At 39.2% G+C, this 24,788-nt stretch overlaps 1 protein-coding gene across 2 annotated transcripts in view; it reads right to left on the minus strand.

Moving 5' to 3' along the window:
• Positions 1–24,788, minus strand: part of LRRC1 (leucine rich repeat containing 1) — a 74,203-nt gene that overhangs the window by 13,857 nt on the left and 35,558 nt on the right. For both annotated transcript variants that reach the window (XM_054179946.1, XM_054179947.1), the window contains exons 5-10: positions 10,467–10,523; positions 8,570–8,633; positions 7,789–7,863; positions 5,928–6,072; positions 3,076–3,194; positions 2,031–2,114 (exon numbers count right to left, since the gene is read on the minus strand). In XM_054179946.1, the coding sequence (XP_054035921.1) occupies positions 2,031–2,114; positions 3,076–3,194; positions 5,928–6,072; positions 7,789–7,863; positions 8,570–8,633; positions 10,467–10,523 (544 nt within the window). The remainder of the gene's footprint in view (positions 1–2,030; positions 2,115–3,075; positions 3,195–5,927; positions 6,073–7,788; positions 7,864–8,569; positions 8,634–10,466; positions 10,524–24,788) is intronic.

The following is a 24,788-nucleotide window of genomic DNA, read 5'->3' on the forward strand; positions in this document are numbered from 1 at the left end:
ATGCCAAGGAGCTCTGTTTCCTCTGGTTCTCTGCCAAGCCCATTGGGAACCACTCTCCAACCTTTATTTCTTGGTCTTTCTACAACTTCCCACCTCACCTCACTCTAGATACCACCTTCCATTTCCTCATCATCTGCCTTATCAAAACAGAGACTCATCCCTGATTTTATCCCACACCTGTAACAGGTGCCCCCTTCCCTCTCTCATGTGCACTAATGTTATCCACGTGTTCTTCCACTCCACTCTTGGATATCCCCAGCACCTTTACCAACTGGGCAACAATTTCCATCTCTGAAATACATTTCTACTTCCATATCTCCAGTTTCATGTTCAGTATCAACCCCTTTATTGTTCTGCACCAAGCCCTTGACTGTTATTCCCCACAAACATACTCAATCCATATCCACCCTGTTTTACCTGCTTCTGAAGGTGAACCTTCTCCTCTCACCTACTCCTGTCCTTCCAAGCCACAAGCACTACCTCCAATACAATGAACTTCATTAACTATGAAAAGTGGTTATACACCATGTAAGCTATTAATGCCTTATCAGTAAAACCTTACACATTATAACAAACTAAGAAATTCTGCTTAAAGGTAGACTAGGCACAAAATTCTGCAAGTCTCAAGTACAGAGAGTTAAGGACTCCTGAGTAATGTATTAAGTTCTTTGTAAAGACATGGCAATTTTTCTGCTGAATGAGCACAAGATCAAAACTGCCACCACATCCCAACCCAGAAACATAGTTTTCTCAAGACTCTGCCTCTCTGTAGCATTTATGCAACCATCTGGATACGCCCTCTGCAATTTACTGCTCAGAACCAGCAGCTCCTCTGCAGAGCTAGAGGAGCTGTAGTAACTCGCGTCTTCTTTTCCTTTCCCTCCCTCCCCTTTTCCTCGCATCAATCATACACTTACAAGGCAATCTGTAAACAAGGAATAAGGGTTATCATGGAGCCTCATTGAGCCCATGTTTGTGTCACTGGAATTGTTGCTGCTACAGCAGCATCCTCTGCTCCTGCATGGGCCTTCCTCTCCCTATCATTGGCTCTCCTCATCTCCTTCCCAGACACATTACTCCCCCTTCACACCTCCTCCTCAAGCTGTCCAAAGCTCCATAAGTAAGCAGCCCTGAGCAGATGTGCTCACTACCCAGAACTGATATTTCCCTCAACTTCCAGCCATCAGTTGCCTCTTAAGTACATACCCGAACTGCTCCTGAAGTGACTGACAGTGGTGAACAAAAGCTACCACCTCAGAGCTACATGTGAGGAAAGATAGGAAAATTAAGGGAGAGAACTACTTGGACAAAAATTAGAGAAACTACAGTGCTAACAGAACCAACTCACAGTCCCATGTTCCAACCACAGAATGCTGCTTCCCCTGATCTCTTCCCAGAATTTACTGCTGAACTAAACTTGTATGGCATTTGTTATATTTAGTTTCACAACAGAAACTCTGGCCTCATTTCATTCCATAGACTGTGACAGTAGACAGACGTTCTAGAGATCATAGCTGTAAGAGCTTGGTCACATCAGGTCTGCATATTTAAAGGCAAAAGCATTCTCGAGCTCTCAAAACAAAAAAGATTGCCAACAATCTCTTAATCATTTTTCAGAATATGAAACGTTTCCTTTTCTGCTGCTCGTAAGAGGTGAGAAAGAATTTGGCAATATTTTTATATTACATGCAGAAGAGGTGTATTAATGTTTAAATACATTCACTCTAACAAAATTCTCAGTCTTCAAATAGTGCTAGACCTGACAGCTGCCATAAGAATTACTAGTTAACCAACTAATTAGATCCAAGCCTTCTTGTTCAAGTTAAAAGGCATTTTGCACTTCCAGGCAAGCAAATCACCACAGCTGCTGTTCAGATTTTGCTGTTCATATCTAATAGACAAGTTTCTGGCTGTGATTGGTTTGGGAAGAATGCCCAGTAGTTCAAAATTGCATGCTACTTCTTGTAGGCATTTGAAATCAGTTTTCTGTTTGTATCATTATATCTTTGAGTTCAAAGTACAAAACTTACCTCTTTGGGCAAAGATGTCAATTTGTTCCTGTCAGCATTCAAATTGTTCAGCTTCTTTAGTTTTCCAATGGTCTTTGGCAATGACTGCCAATAGAAACAAAGCAACATGCAAACAGAATGTGTAAATTAACACAGTTGAAACAAAACTTATCTCCCTTTAAAAACTAATTCATAGACTGATCTATTTTCATAACAGGAGTGTAGTTAGCCCTCATTACTATGAGGCCTTCCAAAGGAAATCTGAGGTTTTATCTAGCAGAAGAAATCTCCAGGAATGTCGGCTTCTAATACAAATTAACTCAGATGTTATTCCGGTACTGAGAACACAGATGCACAGTAGCTGTGTAACAGAAGCATATATGCAGAATGTCCATATTTAGATAATGGCTCGCTAAATACTTAATTGAGAGGCAAGCTTCTAACTTTGGTGCTATGAACTGACCTCTGGACAGGCACCCTTTCAACAGGCTTAAGCTCCTAACTCAACCAAGCACGAACCCAACTTAAGAAATGCTGAAAACTTGTTTTCTATAAACACTTCTGCTCTCTAAGCATCAGTGTCCTATGAAGGTAGTCTCAAAGTAATGGTAGGAAACACCTAACCACAGAAAGTCTGAGATTTCAATTGATTACATATCATACTGAATACCTGGCTGGAGAAGATCAGCAGAGCAAAGAACAGTAGCTTCTGTGCAGTTCCATCAAATCTGATTTAGATAATGCACAGTGAAAACTGGCCACAACACAATGCAGCACAAGCTTCACATTAAAACCAAAGTAAATGATACCTGCACTCCAGCTGCTCTAATTCCCTTACTGTTCATGAAAGATTCCACAGTGAATATGTAATTCTCCTTGGAAAAGAGGATTATTACTACTACTTTATCTTCAGCATTCATTTAACAGGTTAAAAATAAGATGCATTTAAAGGAAACTGGCTACATAACAGTGGTAACAGTGAGTAACCTTACGAGCTAAGTGATTCAGCACTTAAACAACAGGTCTTATTACCACCAGCCATGCAAGTTGTCATGACCATGCTTACCTGCAGCTGGTTTTCTGTTAGAACAAGCTCAGTAAGGCTTTCGCAGTCTCCAATGGAATCTGTTAGTTGAATAAGTTTGTTCTGATCCACCTTCAAAATGGAGAGCCTCCTCAATTTGCCTGGAAAGAAAGAACATGACATTGGTTTAGCTTAGTGGCCTCCCATTCTTGCTATAATTGTAGAAAATCATTCTGCTGCAAAACATTTTGAAATCCTCTAACAACTTATGCAAGTTTACAACATCACTGAATTAATGTGCAATATAAATAGTTATATTCAATATTTAAGCATATTAAATTCTGTTAAAGTTGGAGTCTGGAATGTATCCCATATAAATGTCAATGACATATAAAGGTCAAAGCCCTAAACAATGAGCAAAAAATATGATTTTTTTTCCTCAATTATACAAGTTTTATACATAGAGGAGTGTTCAGGAGATCACCTCTGCCTATTCAGCCAGAATAAGAAAGCCTTGCACTGAAGTGACAGCTTAAACTCAAACTGGATCAAGGTCTCTTGTCCTAATAGAGAACCTAGCCGACTGGACATGAAATCCAAGTTAATTTTTTAGACTAGAAATCAAACTTCTTTGAAGGTCTTCTACCCAGTAAAGACAAAATGTTATTTCAGAGCAGAAAGCTCACCTTGTTCTTCCTTGAGTAAGAATGAGGTGGTGAAACACTGGCCAAAGAGGCAGACACTCCATGCCTGGAAACATTCAGGGTCAGGCTGGATAGGGCACCAAGCAACCTGATCCAGTTGAAAATGTCCCTGCTTATTGTGGGGGGTGCTGAACAAGATGACCTTTAAAGATGCCAACCAACCCAGATTATTGTATGATTCTACTCCTTTGTATCAGAATGATCTTTGGTGCAAAGCAGAGCTGACCCAGGCAGAGCCCAAGACAGAATTCAGGAGACATGACTAGCTGCTGACAACATCCTACCCATCTCCACACTGTTCAAAAAAAAAGCTGTAAGAGTCTGGCACATCAATTTCACTGTTGATGCTACATCAGGAAGAGACAGCTGAGACACTAAGATAGGAAGCTGAAGAGAAACTTGGGGATCAGTGGTGGGTTGAAGTGCAGAGCTCTGCACCTGGGCAGAACTACCCTGTACCCTGGCAAGTGACAGGTTGGGCAACAGCCCTGCAGAAAAGAACCTAAGTCTTATGGTGTGCACCAGGCTGAATGTGAACTGGCAATGCACTCTCACACTGTCTGGAACACATTAGGAGAATTACAGCCAGCAAATCAATGGAAGTTACTACATCTCATTCACTCAGCACCAGTGAGCCACACTTGTAAACCCATGCTCAGTTTCATGTCCTATCCTGTCTGCCCCTCTTGACTCCCCAGTTCAAGAGAGATGCTGATAGGGGTTCTGTACAAAGCAAAAAGATGGCCAGGGCACATGCAAGCTGAAGCTAAGAAACCTGGCTTTGTTGACTCACACCCAGAGGCAGCCAAGGATGTATGTAGGAACAGCCCACAAGTGCCCAAAGCACAGATACAGAGATAACTGAGCTAAACTCTTCCCTGCAGTGGCAGGCAAGACAACAATGGCCTCACATCAAAGGGTGGGTGGTTCTAGCTTTCTCACTGGCAAGTGGTGCAGTACAGGAGGTACTGGATCCACTTCCATTAGGGGCTTTAGAGATTTGGCAAGACACAGCCACTGCTGACCTGACTCATTGGTATTGGTATTGCTTTAAGGGCTTACAGATCAAACAAACCAATCAAAGGTTCAGTAACAAACCAAGGAAGCTGAGCTGCTCCCCATAGCTTCCACAATGATCAGTGAGGTTCATTTCACCAACCAGACCAGATTTTCTCAATTTCATGTAAGAAGTTCTAACATTATTTTCAAAACACAAGCAAGCTATTATATTCATGAGTAGCAGTCTGTCTTTAGAAGAAAATAACATCTACAAAAATGTTACAAAATGTACATGCAAACTAGGCCTAGTCTAAACTAGCGATTGGCTGTTCCCAATCACTTTCCCCAACAAAGATTCTCCATTAAACAGGATTCTTGAGAGGTGGGATCTCCTCTTGTTCACCCATTGAGGCTACAGACAAGCTCCTATCTTTCAGACTGTGGGGGCTATAGCCCCCATTTCTGACATTCCATTTCTGATGTACAACAACTGCATTGGCCAGCTTAGATCACCAGAGGGCTGCTTCACCTCTCTACCAACCACAGTTAAGCCAACTGTAGGACCCACCCTATTCTCCCAAGTTCAACTTCTAGAAAAACATTTATCCTTTCTTAGGCTTCTACAGGCATTAGGGTGCCTTTTAAAAGGCACAGGTAACACTTCAGAAGACATTCAATTATGAAACCTCTTTTAAGGGGTCAGACACAGAAAAGTTGTACTTTCACTCAAGGGTGAAAATTAATGGGTGAAGCTGGAACAGCCTTCCATTGGGTTCAGTACAGGATTAATTATATTGTCCAACAGAAGACAATTACACTGCCCTACTAAAAACTCTTTTTTGTAGCAATACTGTCAGTCAATATTATCAAGTGACCCACAATATATCATAAGCTAGAATTTTACACTGTTGAAGAATTACAGTGGTGACACGGACACAGTATGAACAAAGCGGATGTATTAACTTTTGTTTCCCTAAGTATCAGGTGAAGGGCAAAGAGGATTATGAGGCAGTCATTATGCAGACAATTAAAACGTGAAATTAATAGAGCTAGGCATTCCTTGCTAAGCAAAAAATAAATCCAAAAGGCTTAGACAAGCCAAAGTCTTGCACAAGAAGAGCTCAAAACAAACTACTTGCAATTTACATGAGATTATATGGTTCTAAGTGATAGCATTCACCTTGTACTTACCAATACCATCAGGTAAGATCTGAAGTAAATTCTGAGAAACAAGCAAGTCTGTTAAAGAAGTCAGACCACTAATTTCTTCAGGAAGGCATTCCAATTTATTTTCAGAAACATCCAGACAAAGCAGGTTTTTCAGGTTTCCTACTTCCTGCGATATAAGGCAAAAATTTTAAGTCACGCCCAAACATGTAACAAAGTAATTTGAAAAATTTACCATCACAAAGAAATTCCAGAAAGAGAAACAATTCTCTGTGTGCAATTTAAATCAGCCATCCTTCATATGACATCTAAATGCAAGGCAAAAAAAAAAATTATACAATTATATTTTGCATATGATAAGCCAACCAAGTGATCCAGTCACAGTTTCTTATTCTAATACTCAGACTAGCTTCAGTAGTCAGACAAGGTGTACTGAGCACACCCAAGCAAGCACCAGCCAGCACTGCAGTTTCCCTCAAGTAAAGACTGCAAAGTTGGTTTTTTTTCAGAACTACAGATTATCAGGCTCCACTTAATTAAAATGTGCCACTGCCAATTAACCCTGGGCAAATTAGGATTAGTTTCTTCTGGCTGATACAGCAAGATGTCATGACATCCAGAGATTTCATATCTTTACCTCTCCCAACTGCAACAAATGTAGAAATAGGAATTGAGTGTTGCTGTAACAAGCATATTTGAAGCACCAAGTTATACTGCCATCATCCACAATTATATGATTAATTTTTTACAATGGTAATCCACCAATTAGTTTAAAAGTCTGAAAGAGAAATGCCTTTGTCCCTAATTAGCCATCAACACACCCTCCCGTTCCCCATGTACACAGACACTCCTATACAGGCTCTAGAATAGTTCTCATTTTAGTCATTCAGATCATCTTTCAGAGAACAGAAGGGCTAGGGCAGAACTGTCCTTTACTTTTATATGAAATCAGCATACAGTGGCAGCCATGATCCTAACTCACAAGATCCATTCTTTTCTTTTGGAGAATCTTTCATTAAGCACACATATACCCCTTATCCTGCAAGTTCACCTTTCGGACATCAGACAAAATACACAATAACAGCCAGCTTCAAAAAACCCGCTGCTGAAGTCACACTTGGCCTTTTATGAATAAGTATCAGTGTTTAACTACATCTACTTAAAAAATTATTAGGCTAAGCCAACAACAACAAAGTCCACTAAACTGTAAATGATGTTGAAGTTACACTGTTGACAATGAGATCGATACAGCAAATAACAGCAAACTGCACAAGGAACAGGAGAAAATAGGGTTTGAGGGAAAGAGGGAAAAGAAACCATCCCACATGTTACAACAGTTCTTGAGAAAGGGAATTCAGAGTGCTGTACTCTTTAAATGCTAAGGCCTCTCATCCCATGACTGATGTCAGATGAGGGATTTGCCAGCATAAATCATAATTTCTATTTATGGCAACAGTGCTATTATTGATCCTCCACCAAGCACTATTTCAATGGAAGAAGATGACTGTTAAAAAAAAAATCATCCTCAAAGCTGTCAAAACTGCAATTTAGATAGGGACAAAAGGTGAAGGTTAACTCAAACAACTCTGATCATTGGAAAAAAGGACTGGAAACAAAGGATGTATCATCCTACAAATTGAACAATGTCTCTATTAGAACCAACTCAGTTGTCAAAATGTTAACAAGAAAATATCTGACAATGTACAATATCATGTAAAATCCCTTGCAGAGGAACTTGAGAAAAACTTTACACATCCAAAACCAAAGTCAGGCAAAGTGAAGAAAGAAAACTTATCAAACTGCAGATCACCTCCCTCTAGGTATGAACGAAAAGGTTTTCTTTTAAAAGTATCTGCAAAGCAATATTCGTAGAGCTCGTCTTTACCTGAGGTATTTCGGCTAACTGGTTTCCATCCAGCCAGAGGTCTTTAAGATTGAAAAGTGCACCAATTGTTTCTGGCTATAACAAAAAGTAACAAAGTTAAGTACCATAGGAGCTTCAAGTAAAAACCAAATGGCAACCCCGTAATTACAGTCTGAGTAAACCAATCCTTGCTCCAAGCATCATTTTAAAGTACCATGCCTAAACAGGGCAAGGATGACTAAGCATTTCAGAAGACCATCATACAAATTAATTGCTATAGCGTAACATGCTACTATACTTTACCTGACATGCACTAACAAACACTCTTAATCTATTGCACATTCAACATTTAATTGAGTCATCTTAACAGAGATGACATACCTTTTGGTAGCTATATCTGCCACAATGAAACCCTTAACAGTATGCCTCGGCCCATTCCCAAAGATTCCTACTCTCACCCTGAAAAGAGCTGAGCCTGTATCTGTGCTGTGTCTGTGCTCAGCCCATTCAGCTGCCTACAGAAGCCTTGCAAGTGCAAGTGCAGAGTTCGTGCTTTTCCACAGAAAAAGTCTGTGCTGTGCTCTCATTTTCTAGAGATCAGAGACTGGTTTTGGCTAAAGTAATATTGTTCTGAGCAAGGCTAAGCAGACATGGGAAGCACTGACTCAATGCCAAAATTCATCTGTACCTATAAAAAGACTCTCCTTTCATGTATTTTCCTTTCTTCAGTTTTGGCAGTCCTACAACAAAAACAATGTGTAAAACAAGATCAACATGCACTTTCAGTGGCATGTTCTCTTACCAAGTGATAAAGTTCATTGTTTCCTAAATCAAGTTCTTCTAGTCGCTGCAGCTGGGCAAGTGATCTGTGAGATAAATCAAACAAAACCACATCAGACTAAAACAGCAGAAATCTCATGTTATTTGAATGAACTTATTTTACTGGAACTTGCATCAAATTACAATGTATTGCACACAGAGTTATTTTACTGGGCACAGACTATTTGCAGTAATATCTTACTGAAAAAAATCATTTGGTTTGTCAGTGTAACTGTATGCCCTTAAACCATGAAACTCAGTACAGGCAATCAAATCACTGTTCTTTATTCTAACCATTAGTCCCTCAGGGTGGACAATGCCACATAGTTTAGTGTAGTTGGTTAGATTTCTTTTCAGGGAAAATTTAGAATTATGCAACTGAATAAAAATTCCTCATAGTCATCACATGTAATAGCGTGATTCAAGACTATATAAATCCATCATTTATCATCTCATTTCGATCTATCCATTTCTGGAGTATTTCAGGTTGGATATCAGGATGTAAACAGAAAGAACCCCAAGTGGATGTAAAAGGTTGTGATCATGAACAGACACAGATGGCCATCCTTCTATTTCAAAAGTAGTGTGTTGTAGAGTTCTTGTCTACATTCAGCAAGCCACACTAGCAAGAAAGCTAGAGACTTGTCAGCTACATTACTGACACTGAAATTTCCAGGAGAAATAAAATTGTCAGCATCTATCATAGCTTCATTCTGATACCACATGGCAAAACCTGGTTAGCAACTTGTATATTTTGACCACTAACATTTAAAGTGCCTTGTGGCTCATAGCTATAAACAGCCACAATGGAGGCACTGGGTAGATTGACACAAGGGAAAGGACCCCCAAGTGACTGGGGAAGAGATTTTGATTAAAACAGGTTAAATCTCTTACAGTATCTATTAGATTACAGAATCACAGAATGTTAGGGGCTGGAAGGGACCTTGAAAGATCATCTAGTCCAACCCCACTGCAGCAAGCAGAATAGGAGACACCAAAACTTGGGCAAGAAGCAGCCAGAAACTGAAGGATGGGCAATCCTTCACTAGAAAAAGCAGCAGCTTGTTCCAGGCAGCCAAAAAAGATTTCCAAAATATAACTATTCATCTTGAAAGAAAAAAAAAAAAGAAAAAAAGAAAAAGAAAAAACCAACCAAACAAACAAACAAACATTTTGACTGGAAAAGCCTTTAAGATCATTTAGTCCAGCCATTGTATAACTCTACCAAGTCTGGTCCTAACCTATGTCCCTTAGCACCACATCCATGCCTCTTTCAAGCACCTCCAAGGCTGGTGATTCAACCATCTCCTCGGGGAGCCTATTCCACTGTTTCAGAACTCTCACAGTGAAGAAGTTTCTTCTAATACCCAGTCTTAACCTCTCCCAGTGCAAGTTGAGGCCAGCAGATCATGAGAGGTGATTCTTCCCTGCTCTCAAGAGACTGTATTGTGTCCAGCTCTGGAACACAAACACTTATTTAAATGCTACAATCTGGACAGATGCTCAGAATGGACATCTGAGATCCTATTACCCTACTTTCACAGGTACAAAATTTCAGCATGAGAATAACCCAAGCCACCACCTCCACTGCCAGTGCACTTGCTCAGTGCATGCAGGAAGAAATATGTAATGCTGCTGTATTTTATAAAGAACATTTTTACAGAGCAAAGCAAAATCAACACAGTCTACAGGCTCCGGCTACTAACCAAGTACAACTAGAATTAATGGATGTAAGTAAGTGTTGCTAAGTGTTATCTCTCATGCAGGTTGTCAATTGGCATTGAAGGCTTTTTCTAGCTGTCATTCATTTTCACATTAGCAGATTTTAAGAATAAGAACACTTTGAGTCAATATAATCAAACACATGCAATGTCACTTACTCAGGTAAATATGTCAGCAAATTTTCTCTAAGTTCCAGTGAAGCCAGGTTATAGAGACTAAAAAAAAAAAAAAAAGCCAACCACATTTTAATGAGATCTTTTTATATTCCACCCTTCAGAAGAGAGTGTATTTACATAGTTTCAAACAAAATTGCCATGAACTGATTTCTTTGTGGTTTAAATGTAACCAGACCATCATGCAAAAGGCAGCATACAAAGACATTTTTGCTTGTTTCTCCGTGATACTTCAACATGTTAAAGCTAGAAAATAAGGATGATGAAACAAATTTCCAGTTGTTACAAGGTTAGTAGTTGCGTGTTTCTGAACAGGCCTTAATTCAGATTTATTGCATGTACTTACTCTTTCAGAATCTAGTGCAGGCTACCAATTTTACAGAGCATTAAGTAAACCCGTCACTGTTCCAACGACAGCATGCTCATTACTGTAAGTGACATTATGCTTCTAAGCAGCTCACTTACTCTATATCCTAGGCTTTTACTAACATCACCATAGCAACATTCAGATTTTTCAGGGGTTTATTTATGACTAAATGGAACACAAGGAGTCAGGCATTATCCCAACACTATAATCGGCTCTAATCCTCCTGCATCCCAGGGAAAAATAAAAATCAGATATGGTAACTGCAAATAAGTAGTTTCCTACAGCAAAATATGTTTTGTCTTAGTGGGCAGAGAATGGGGGACAGCATGATAGGGCTGAAATAAAATCTATATTAAAAAAGGAACTGCACTAAATTTGAAACATGTTAAATCCAAACCCAAAATGCTTTTGTTTGTACATCTTAGGAAAACAAACTCGATCATGTACTCAGACTGCATAAACCTAAAACTTGTTTTCACTTCAAACAATACCAACATACTGAATTACTCAATTGTTAGTTAATCCCAGTAAAAAAGCAACAACAAACAGCTGATAATTTGAATAAAATGAAAAGAAAAACCTTTGTATTGCAACTTCAATAGAGTTATCCAAGCAGAGAAAGCACCATAACTGATGTAATGAGCTATTAAAGGGGAAAGAAGATTTTTCATGGATTGATTCTGGATGATTTCTGAAAAATACACTCTTATTTCAAGCATCTACTTTGTACTGCATTCAGAAAACAGTAAATGAAATCTCACAGGAGCTCTGACTACAGGTCTCAGCAGTCCTCTCTAGCTTTTGAAGTAGGTACATTTTACCCAAAGGGTTCTGTCTTCCTCCAGAAAACAAAACCACCACAGTTAAAACATGCCATATAGGTGAAGATATTTCAGTAGAAACCTATTACAAATTCAATTAAAAGATAAGCAAGTATAAGTCAGCTACTGCCACTCAAAATCATTTGACAGAATCAAGGGAATATGGAAGCTGTCATTCAAATGACACAAGACAAAACTCTCATATGAAAAAACATTAATACTAAAAAACACAAATCAAGATGATTCGCTGTATCCAACATCCTCACAGAAACCAAAGCAGTGGAGGTGGAGAGGGGGTGATGGAGAACCGTTTCTCTCTGAGAGGAACACGGGTCTGCTTCTCACTCATTACTTTTTTTGTGACTGGCCACTGACTTTTTTTTAAACAGGTTTCCTAGAAACATATTCCAAAATTCTTTTAAATTTCACACTTTCTCTTCACACTTGTATTACAGGAGGCCTATGATTCACTTCTATCAAGAGAACACAGAAAGGATGCACACACTGTCAACCTGCCTGGTAATCCTGTGTTTACAGATCACCTTGCTTGGATGTCTCTCCCTACCCATAACGTTAAAGCACAGAAGAGTAAAATGGTGCAATCTCTTAATTGCTCTTCTTACATCAGACATCACTTTGGCTGTGATTAAATAGAAATCTCTGTCAGCAAAACCATATTCAACAGCAAGAACTTGGGAACCACCATCTTAACCATCCTCATCATATCATTAAACTGGGACCAGGCTAGTGAATCAGCTCAGGAAATTGATCCTGTTTAAAAATAACTCAGTAAAAAGAGTAACACAGATCCCTAATCCAACACAGAATAAATCTCCTTAAACACCTGAGCCAGTACAGCTACCAAAAAGATGCAAGCCAGGCATCTATACTGCCTAAGTCAGCAGTGCTATGAGGACTCACTGGATAGCTGTGTCCTTGTGGTAACCCTCCAGCTGCTGTCTTTGCATCCAGCTCTGGACCATGTATTTTGGAGGCCTGACACAAACTGAAGTCCCAGACTCAGTTTCTTCTTATAAGACTCAGCTGCCTATAGGATTACATATTCATCTCTAATTACACTGCTTTCTGGAGGAAAAATGCTTTATTTTTCACCTCACCCACAGAAGGATCACAACTGTAACTCTGCCCTGGAACAAAACAAAGACAATGTTCTCCACCTTTTAAAAATATCCTTTCTACTACTTAAAAAAATCTCAAGCCCAAACCCAGTGTAAGTGGACCCCAAAAATGAAGTCAAAATGAAGCTTCCCACCAAGTACAAAATAGAGACCAAGCCTGTGAAGTTTATACCAGCAACATTGCCCCATTAGACCAAAGCATTTAAGTTGCATCCACCTGAAAATGAAGTCATAAAATCAGAGAAATTTTTTTTTAACTCATTACTCTTAAATGACTGGTTACAGAAATAGCACCCAACAAGCCTTTGTGCTGTAATTTGAATTGTGAGAATGTAACATCACATAAAATAGCATCATATAAAAGTCATGCAGATGTATTGAAGCATCAATCTCTGATATATTACACAGGTAAAATTCTTCATTACATTTAGCAACAGGCTTACACTGTACACTCACTAACATTTTTCTGTGCTTAAGCTATGTTAAAAAGCAGGATTTTAAGTCATCTGCAAGAAAATTTCTACATTTCTTGCTATTTTTCAAATCTATTTTCTGGTTTCTCTCCAGAAACGGCAATTCTTCCTCTTCTCAGCTTAAGATAGAGATTTTTCACAATATACTAAATGAAATACTTTCTTCTTCTCCCTCTGCACTAAATTTTATGGGTGCACTGTTGGTGAAGAGTATTCGTGAAGTCTATGGAAGGAACTAAAGGAAGTCATACTTAAACTATTTCAAAGTCTTCCTCTAATCCCAGTCTTAATCTAGGAGAGAAAACCAGTCATGGCAGGCTTACCTGTTTTGATTCATAAAACACAAAGGCAACAGCAATATAGTCTAATCTGACAAGAAACATGGTTACATCAGCAGCTGTTCCCCAGCTGCATTTACAAACACAAATGCACCATAGAACATTGCACACTGCTCTCCAACACAAACTTTCCTTCCTCTCAACAACAGGAAACAAACAAACAAACAAAACCAAACCACGACAGAAAATGTACAAGCAAAATAGCATGTATATACTAAAGGAGAAATTAAAAAGAAAGAAACAAAGAAACCCCACAAAGTTGTTTTCCAAGACTATCATAAGAAACTGATTCACAGAAGCTTGTAAAAAGTAGTAATATTGTAATAACTGTCGCTGCAAAAGCAATCACACACACCTCGAACACAGAGCATCTCTTGTGAAAGTACTGAGCACAAGCCAAGCCAGGCAAAGGATGCAGCAACTGAAGTAATTACAAAGTTTTCCACATCTGCATTCCAGATGATTTTTGGTGTAAGGGTGGAAACAAGTTGAATGTAGAAGTACAATACACCAGTTTAGTCATAACATGGCAAATAATGTAGTTTTCATTACAAACTAGAAATGCTTATTCAGTGCTGTACCTAAAGTAACTGTAGCTATTGGTATTCACAGAATCACCAAGGTTGGAAGAGACCTCAAAGATCATCAAGTCCAACCTGTCACCACAGACCCCATGCCTAAACCATGGCACCAAGTGCCATGTCCAATCCCCTCTTGAACACCTCCAGGGATGGTGACTCCACCACCAGGAGAATTAAAAGAATAATGTAAAATCAGTAACTAAGAACACAACTAGTAGCAACAACGTAATCCATAAATGCTTTCCTAAGCATTCCTGTCAGGATTTGATAGAGAAAAGCAAATCTAAGTTGATCTACAGATAGGGAACACCACAAATATTCCTTCCTGACAACCACAGCAATCTCCTCCAAAATAAAGGTAAGACTAGAAACAGTTACTCAGATCGTATCCAAAGCATGCTGTTGTCTCTCCATAGCAAATTTTATTTTGAGTTAAATACAAAGAGATTGTCATTAGCAATGTGCTATATAAACCAAATATTTTAATAGCAGATGACTCTCTGAACAACAGCAATTCACTGCAATAAGTGAAAAAAACCAAGCAAACAAACAAACAAAAAAACCCACCCAACATCAGTTGCAGTTAAGAACCGGAAAAATAACAGAACAAACCAGGATACAAAGAAAAAAATTAAAGGGGGGGGGGAGAGGGAAGGGAAGGAAGAACAAAATAGAAAAAAATAAAGAAAAAATAAAAATAAAGGGGGGAAAAAAGACAGAGACATGTTCCCTAGATAGCTTAGATTAAATTACATTTTCATTACATCACATACATTAAATATACTCTGTCCTGTAAAGTTATAAAGGACAAAACTGAGATGAGTTTTCTTCATCAGGGACAACTGCATCATTCCTCTATTCTAAGGAACAGAAAGTCAGCTTTAGAAGTGACGACAGACCATGATATATAACCCATTTTTATCCCAGTCCCTGCAAAAGAACTGAGAGCACCCAAGCCCTTGGGGTGCACTGGCAAAGAAAAGCTCTGGGAAATGCAATCAGACATGTTCTATTTTCTTGTGAAAATTAAGTTAAAAACATAAAATTGGAAAGAGAAATGTGGAAAAGGGTAGGATAAAATTAAAGTAGATTATGAAACAGCTAATACAAAAGCTAAAGGTCAATAAAAATTGGACAACAGCCTTCTCTTATTGGAGCAATAAAATTCATGCATTTTGACCTTATGTCAAGAGCACCTCCCAGCTGAGCATGCAAGACAGGAAATCATGTTTTGGGAAACAAGGAAGCAAAGTAAGAAGAGATTAACTAAAGCATATGTGGAAATGCATGGCCCCATCTGCACCTTTTCCATCAAGTTTCATCAATTTCCCCATCTTTGTTAAGATGCCCCTGGATCTCTACACAGCATGTAACCTTTGCAACATCCATCACGACACCAGACGGGGAAAGAAAGGAGTTTAAACCAGTCAACTCAGCCTCATTTTTGTGCAGAAAAGGAACATGCTGGATTTCCATCTATCAAGAGTCTTCTAAGAGATGAGAATGCAACTGTGGTACTCTAACAAGAGTGGACTTAATGGACTTAACTAGCCATATTTCAATATGTTACAGCCCATCTCTGCTGTCCAAATAAAATGACCAGTGACATGTATGACCCTGACCCAAGGATACACCTCTTAGTCATGCATCTGACAGGATCCTATTAAGCAATTCCCACCCACAAGGCTTCTAGCTGCAGTCTAACAATTCATCAAGAACCTGATGTTTCACAGCTTTTCTTGCCCCCCCCCTCCCCCAAGGAATTAACAGCATTAATCAGTCACCAGCTAGCTCTCAAAGTTCCACTTACTCAGACCATAAATATTTGAAGGTTCAGCATACTCCCTTGGGATAGTCTGCTGTCCCAAGTCACTCCCAAAAGAAGCCTCTTTAATCTCACCCTCTCTTCATTGACTGCAAAAAGTCTGAAAAGATTGGTCTCCAAACTCTAACTTCTACACCAATCAAATCCTGGGCTATATCAAAAGAAGTGTGCCCAGTAGATCAAGGGAGGTGATTCCGCCCCTCTACTTCACTATCATGAGACTCCATGTGGAGTTCTGTGTCCAGCTCAGGGATCTCCAGCACAAGGCATGGACCAGAGAAGGGCCACAAAAATGGTCAGAGGGATGGAACACCTCTCCTACAAAAAAAGGCTGAGAATGCTGGGGTTGTTCAGTCTGGAGAAAACACCAGGAAGACCTTATCGCAGTCTTTCAGTACTTAAAAGGGAGTGTACCCGAAAGATATGGACAAACTTTTTACCAGGGCCCATAGTGTCAGAGAAAGGAACAACGATTCAATGATTTTAAATTGAATGAGGGTAGGTTTAAGTTAGATAAAAGAGGGTGGGGAGGAATTACACTGAGGGTGGTGCAACAAGTTGCCCAGAGAAGCTGCAGATGTTCCATCCCCAGAAACATTAGGAGTCACGGTGGGATGGGTTTTTGAGCAACTGGATCTAAACAAAGATGTCTGTGCCCACAAGTGGAGGGTGAGATTAAATGATCTTTGAAGGCTCCTTCCAATCTAAAGTATGAAATCAGATGGTTGCAAGAGTTTCTGTAGCACACACCCCTTACTGAAGTTAACTGCCACTTCAGTTCTTCCCCAGGTCTGCCTTATTTCACCCATTCACATAACTGCCAGAACCACATCTTTCCTCAGTGTCTGAAAAAACAGCTTCATGTAGATTTTTTGGTGAAATGTCATTTCCTACACAACAAAAATAGTATCAGCCTTATAGGAAAAGATTATGCTTCCTAAACTCCTTAATGTTCTGTTAACATATAACTGTGTAGTTTGTGGTCTACACACTCCTGGTATGCATTTTACCCTCCTTTTTAAAAGATACAACAGAACATGCTTATTTTGCTTCCAAACACTCTTTAATGTTGGCATATAATTAAAGAAAACTATCATAAAAGGACCTTAAAATTCACATCCATTGTATGGTAGCCTACAAATAGTACAGGACTGCAGTTAATTGCCTTTTCTCAAGATTATTTCTCACAAAAGACTACCTTAAGCTTAAGTGACTTTCCCCCACCTGCCCTCTTTTCCTCTAAAGGTCAGCTTTAACCAATCTCCTGCCTCTTTGGTCATCCAAACCTGTTTTACGGTGTGAATGATAAAGAGCAGCATTAATGATTTTTATGTTTTTTCTAAGAATACAATAGAATTTAAAAAGAGAGACCTTATGCCCACACCATGCAATAGGGAAAGCGACTTTTGAAAATTCTTAGATATTGAATCCCAGAAATTCTTAAGGAAGCCAGAAATTCCATGAAGCATTAATTTTCCTAAATGAGGGTATCTAACCATTTCAGAGCAAACTACCCACATACATGTAAAGTCCTATAGTTCCACTTCAGGGGATGCTGCAAAAAACAATTGCAAAGCAAGGTAACTAGATCTAGTTTTGATGAAGTTATTGTCCCACCAGTACTTTTAAAGACCATTCTTCCAGATCGTATTTGAAAGTGTTCCCCTCCTCTCTTTTGGAGGCAAAGCAACCTGAAGTAACTTGCAATTAAGTTAAATGCTATCTTTTTGCTCTCAGGTTCAGGCAAAGGCACATGAGGCTTTCCTTAGCAGTCCACTTCTGGAGTTTAAAAAGCAGACAACATTCTAGTAGGAACAGTTCTAGTAAGAAAATCTGAAATTGTGTATTATATTCCTCATACTTGCCACTTTCTACAAAGCTGTGAGAAGTGATCAGAAATTATGGAAGGAAACCACTCCTACCTTGGAAGACTGACCTTAAATAGGCACAAAAGTAAGTTCATCATTTTATCATTCTAGACATTCAGCAAAGACTCTGAAGGCCAGAGGAAGAGCATTTGCATAGTCAGTTACTTTAACTGAATTGTCAATACCCTAAATGGGCTTGCAAAAGGCAACAGATCTTCCACAATTGAAAACAGAAGGATAAAGGCCACTAACTGGAGGAAAGATGGAACACACAGCCTGTAGTACAAGTCACATCCAAATTTTAAAACCAGAGGGAAGTTTCACAGTTCATAGCTAAGGAATTCCCTAAATACGTAACAGAGGTAGTCTAAGGTGCTAACTAAATTTTCTACAGAAGATTGTTTTTCAAGTTGATGAGATCAGCTCTACTGTCTCTCTGCCTCACACACAGCAGCAAGAGGAATGGTCCAAAAAATGGACAGGAACACTGAACTCCCTATGACCTTTAAAAAGCCTAATTAAGGTGACAGATGTAATTAACGCTCAGCCTGTTTACTTTTGAATGCTTTAACTGAACATTCTTCAATTTGCTTATCAAGATTACTGAAACAGGTTGGAGAGGCTAAGGCAATTCACTCTTACAAGAAGATTTCATTCTCAAAATCTCTTCCATTCCACTCATGTAACATCAATCTTTAATGACTTTTTAAAAAATGCAAGTACTCTATATTAAAAAAATAATTGTTAAATATGTTAAATATTTCTTTCTTGTTATCTCTTCTTTAAAGGCCAGATGGCACTGCATTCACTACTGCATAGTTAAACAGTGCTCCTGAAATAAACTTTCTAGTTTCTTAACACAGTTTTGTCATTTAGTAAACAGCTGTGATTACCATGGAATGCTCTACCTACTCTAACTCTCTAAACATTGCTTGTCATGCCAAATTCAGATAACCCAGAGTGAGAACTTCTAATACCATTTATATCAGACTAGCCAGACTACCTACAAACAGTGCTGCTTCTATGTATTCGCAAAAATAAGCCTCTCCATCACTTCTGTTGTATCATGTAAGACTGTATTTTAATTAGATATTATTATGCTAAACCTTGAAACAGAATTACATTGTGTTGTTCTACACAATTTTATGAGCATTTTCCATTCTATGTGACGCTACCAGCTGTGTAATCCACACTTGAGGCACCCTAGCATACGCTAAGAAAAATACAGTCAAGGACTAGCCCAGGAATCCATTATCAGAATGTGCATGTCATTCTGATCTGCTTCTGAATGGTTTGCATTGAGCACATCATCCTTGCCTATGAAAATCTTTCCTTCTCCAGCTATTCTTATTCAGATCAACATTAAAGATTTCAAATTTATGGGGAAAACTTCAAAATAGACAAACCCTGCCATGCTCAGTGACCGTTTCTCTACCATGAAATCTCTGGACATGTGTGGTTCTACGACACTTGACACTTCAAAAGAATGCCTGTAACAAGTCTTTCTGCAAAACAATGCTCCTAAGTGCAGTAACATTTGCTCTGTTCTTTTGAATATGTTCACAGTCATAATGAAATCCCTATTTCAGAATTCTATCTGATAGCTGCAGACATTAAGAGGAAAATTTCTCTGCTTACCTGGTAATTCCCTTTCAGTAGTTAGGTCCACAGATCCATTCAGCCTGCTTGCAGCTTGGGGGTAAACCACACTCATCAGTCATCAGCATCAGAAGGATATCTTTCCCAGCTAAAGAAATTCACCCATTCCCACATAAAAAGTTTCTAAAGCTAAATAAAGCTATTCTACTTCATTGCATCACTTTATTGCAGTTCTCTGGAGGACAAAAAGGAAAAAAAATGAAAAAGGGATGGGAGAGGCTGTGAATGCTGGGGATGCTACAAATCATGATATTACTATGACTTTCAATGAATCCTCAGGATTTAGAAATAATGAGCAGGAAACCATCTGCACATTTTGGAGGGGAATAAAGATTCCATATAGTAGAGGAAAGTTTTTTATTTGCCATGCTAGAGTTCAGGCAGAGAATTTCCAAAACACTCTACCTGCCAGTCAGTAATAATCTCATACTTTAAACCTTGGAATCTGTATCTTTTTTTTTCAGGCACACGCAAAACTGCTGAAAAAATAGTGAAAGCTAAAAACTGGATACAAGTTACAGGTTTGTGCTCATGGGCAGCAGGCCTTAAACCACAAATTCACAGCACAGTAGTGAAGCTTTGCACACTGCTTCAGCCTTTAAAGAAACTTGTTGATTTTGTTGTCCCCAAAGAGTTTGACAGACAACTATCTATCTTCTTCAAATAACACATTTCATGCTGTAAGGACTGGGGTTTTTGGCTAGGGCCTGTTCCTTGCGAAGTACCCATCTGAAAGTCTGATGCTAGATTAAACATCAGAGACACACATAAAAGGCTTTCCAAAAGGTACCTGGAATTCATTCAAGCCCAAGAAGCACAAATAAATAAACAAACGCAAAAAGCTGACACAATCTCCCTTCTCTTTCTAGATGTTAAGCTATTAAGAGCACTGTATGGATCTCTAAGATTCCCCCATTTTTGCTGGTAGAAAGCCAACATTACAGTGGGCCAGTTAGTGGTGAAGAACTCGCTCTGAAGCCAACACTACAGGACACATGGACTGGACAGAGAAGGTGCTAGGAACAGACAGATATTGAATTATTCATACCACTGTAAGGTATGCCCTAAGACACCTTACAGACCAACACCCTGATTTACCCAGCTACCCTCACATAAAAATATTCTGAGTTTTGAACTTCAGGGGAATGTCACACCCTACATTTCGGGTGTTACACAAATAAGGAAATACTGAAGAAAAATCCCGGAAGCAAAGTGGAATTTCCTAAGTGCTACCCACGCTGCAAGGAACAGGTTGTGCTTGCTTGTTGGGCAGCTCTATAGACACAAATGGCTCTGTAGAATAGACAAGGAAATTAGTAGTGCTCTCATCAGACTGAGAAATGCTGTAAAAAGGCACTCCCACAGAATTTAAATTGTGTAACTTGCTTCTCTAAATTGTTTGACTAGCCAACAGGACAACTCCTGCTCAAAGCTGCACCCATCTTAATTATTAGGTAAAATACCTCACATGCTTAACATTCACTATTTTACTCCAGATAGCACCCACACCATGAGTAAAGAGAACACAAATGAGAAACAAAAAAATGGTACTGATGTTTTAATACTATCTAATTTGTTATCAAGTCCTAAAGCAAAACGACACACATCTTTCTAGTATGCCCGAAAACAATGTATAAGCTTAAAAGAGGAATGCTTCATCTAGCAAGGTAAAACTTTTAGCATTTATACCAGCACTAGGTAAGGGGGCTGAAGATCACACAGAAGATGACAGGTTGACATACACTGACCATGGCTATACTCAGGCAAGGGGAAAGACAACAGGTTCAAGAGATGCCTTGCCCTTGCCTATGTTCTTCCAATACCCAGTTTAACAATAACACCTTTAACAATACTCCTTTCTAGCAACATATGGGAAAAGAAAAATACTAAAGGTCTATGCAGAAGCATTCTTAACAGCTCAGTAAGAGTACTGACAGTAACTACATATCAATAGATTGAACAACTTCAGACACTGGCCTGGGATGATGAAGCTGAACATCGGCATTTATTTTATACAACAGATCACGTGAAAAATAGGTTGGATATTTGACTTCATGAGGAAAACACACTTCCACTAACAGTTCACCACAAGGCAATTATCTGCTGTTAGAAAGAACTTTCAAACTAACCTTCCAAATATTGCTGCTCACAAAATATTTGCCATTACTTCCATTGCTTTCCCCATTTACGACACTAGGGTAAATTTCCAGTGCCACAAGATTTTACGAAGGTAGCTTTAAAAAGTAAAATAAATAAATAAGAAGAATCTAAGTCCATACTAGCCACAGTGCTATATGAAGATGAATTAGGCAGTTTCACAGTTAAGAGAGTAAGATTGTATGAGTTTAGGATGCATTTTCCTAAGTTTCCATATACTCTAGTTGCCAGAAGACCAGCAGCAAGCACAGAGACTTCCATGTTTTTCTCAAAACAAACCTAACTGTAGCAGAATACATTACCAATATATTTCTGTTTAATAACTATTTGACAGATCTTGTACAGAGCACACAGCTATAGCCTGTTCCATCAAGTAACACCATGGATTATTATCCAAAGCACACAAACCCCAGTAATGCATTTGCAAGCACATCGAAATACCCCCGAGAGCTTTACTTGGGCTCTTCAGCTAGAAAAGACCATTCGCATTACTTTATTTATAATTCCTAGCACTTTTTTGGGTCCCAGCAAGTGCAGAGATAAGAACAGAGAAGGGAAAGAAGAGCACAAGCAGGCAATCTCTGGAGAACCACAGAGCATTTTACTGGTTTAACCAAACACTCCTCTGAGCCACCTCTTCTCCAGGCTAAACAATCCCAGCTCCCTCAGCCTCTCCTCATAGGGCTTGTGCTTGAGGCCTCACACCAGCCTCGTTGCCCTTCTGTGGACATGTTCAAGTGTCTCGATGTCCTTCTTAAATTGAAGGGCCCAGAACTGGACACAGTACTCAAGGTGTGGCCTAACCAGTGCTGAAATAAGTGACCCATAAGTACTTCAGGCTGCAGTTCGGATTGTCTACAAACTTGACCTCCTAATAATTTCCAGCCAGAACCAGACAGGTCTCTCTCTCCCCATCAACAAAGCACTCCCCAACAGACTTCAGGAACGGTTACATTTTGAGTGGATACCCTATGAGTTTTCCTCATGTTAAATTAATATGGTTTTGAGTTGGAAAGTATGCATCTTTAGCCCAAGCTTGCCATCAGTTTCTCCTAGGTGTCATATTTCCACCTATGATGAATACCTGATGAGCCAAAGACAACAGCCCCACACATTTCTGTCTGTTTCTTTAAGCATAAATTCAATAGCCTCTAATATTATTAAGGTAGTTTTGTGAAACTACAATATTCATATTCTTGATAGGTATCCTGGGAGCACTTCCCAGATCAAAGCAAGCCTGTCAGATTTGACTAAAAGTCTAACCCTCCAGGAGAAATGATGAAGACCATTATGACAGGTATATGGTTCTTCATGAAGCTGTTAAGGACTCCTGGTTTTTAGCTTCAATATTGGAAATCAGACAGAGCCTTTGAGGGAGGATGAGCTATGCTGCTCTCCAGCAGCTCACATAGGGCTGAAACAATATCATGGCATTTCCCTGGACTGCCTCAGCTCAATAATAGGAAAAAAAATTTACCCTTATTCTTGCACAGTTCCACATATTGACACCTCTGCAAATGTTTAGTATCTATATTAACCAAAGCTGTTTCCTAGTCATTTGCTCCAAAATAGTGGCTGCCACCACTCACACTACCAAATGGCAGGCAAGACAGGCAAGACACCAGAGACACCAGAGCCAGTGACCTCTCAGGGAATCCAGCAACCGTCTTCTAGCTACTGTCTGCAAAGCAGCAGTCCATCCATGATTTGGGAACAGTTTCAGCTTGTCATATTGCTTGTATTCATTTTCAGAATCAGGCAGGATCCCAAATTTTTGGCCTGGCTTTTCAGTAACCACAAAGTCTGAACAAGCCTGTTCTTAGCTGCCAGCAGCACAAAAAGGTGCATGAAAAGCTTTGTGAACTTTTACAGAAAAGGAAGAATGTCACAAAAGCCCCAACCCATGCAATTTTTAGATAAGCCTTCGCCACAGTCACTGGGTGCACGTTAGCTGTACCTGTTAGTGCTTGCGGAAGGTTTCAAAAGAGATTTTACACTTCTGTTGTTGCTGGAGTGGTGCCAGCTGACAGCTTTCATACCCATGGGAAGTGGCTAAAGCAATGCCGGTCTGAACTTGACTACATTGCAGGAGCTTTTAATAATAAGATACCTTCTGGAGGAGTCCTCCATTTAGAAAAACAGTTGGGTTTTACTATTAGTGACTACGCCGACTGCTCAAAGAATCCATGTTAGAAACATTCCATTTCATTAATGTATGTCCAAGATTAATAGGTCTTTGGTGATACTCAGGACTAAACATCTGAGTTACCACAGCTTTTTGAAGAAAGATGGAAGTACTTCAATCCATAGCAATTTAGAATAATAATACAGGTAAGGTAACCATAAAGGCAGGTGCAGATTAAAAGATTAGATGGGACAGGAAGAAGACAGGGAGCAATTACACGCTGCAAGAAATTTCAAATTCTATAAAATGTTTCTCAACAAAAGAAACAAACTATAATTTTTCTGAGTTAAATCACAAACACCTTCAGTTCTATGAAGATTATTCCTGAAGCTGGGATAGCAAGAGACTCTCCAGCCTAGGGAAAAAAAAAAAACCCAAACCCAGAACCAACTACAAAGGCACCAATGACAGAGCAAGCACATAGGGACTACCTCTTCCAATACAAGGGATCATAATCAAGGTAGGTAGAGCCAGGCCCCAAAAACAAACAAACAACAAACCCCAAACAAACCAACCAACAAACTAAAATTAATATCAATATAAAGGATAATAGACCAGTGCAGTTATTTTCCAGGGGAGAATACTTAAGATATCTGCATAAGCCCAAGGGAAAACCAGACAAGTATGTGGAAGAGAAATTCATTATGGGTCACTAATTAGACAAACCAAAATCCTCAGGAAATCTGCTGAACCAGAATCAGTCAGGGATGGAAAGGGAAGTAATCTAGCACACAATTTTCTTCTTGTACCTCACTAGACATCTATTCACTACAGCTGTAGAAGGAAGATGAGATAGATGAGCCTTTGATCTGAACCAGCAAAAGCTATTCTTGCACATTCAAATGAACAGATGTAGAATTACCTCTCCTCCTTCAAACTGGAAGGGATATTCCT

Source organism: Dryobates pubescens, chromosome 3 (assembly GCF_014839835.1).
Source record: "Dryobates pubescens isolate bDryPub1 chromosome 3, bDryPub1.pri, whole genome shotgun sequence".
Taxonomy (NCBI): Eukaryota; Metazoa; Chordata; class Aves; order Piciformes; family Picidae; genus Dryobates; species Dryobates pubescens.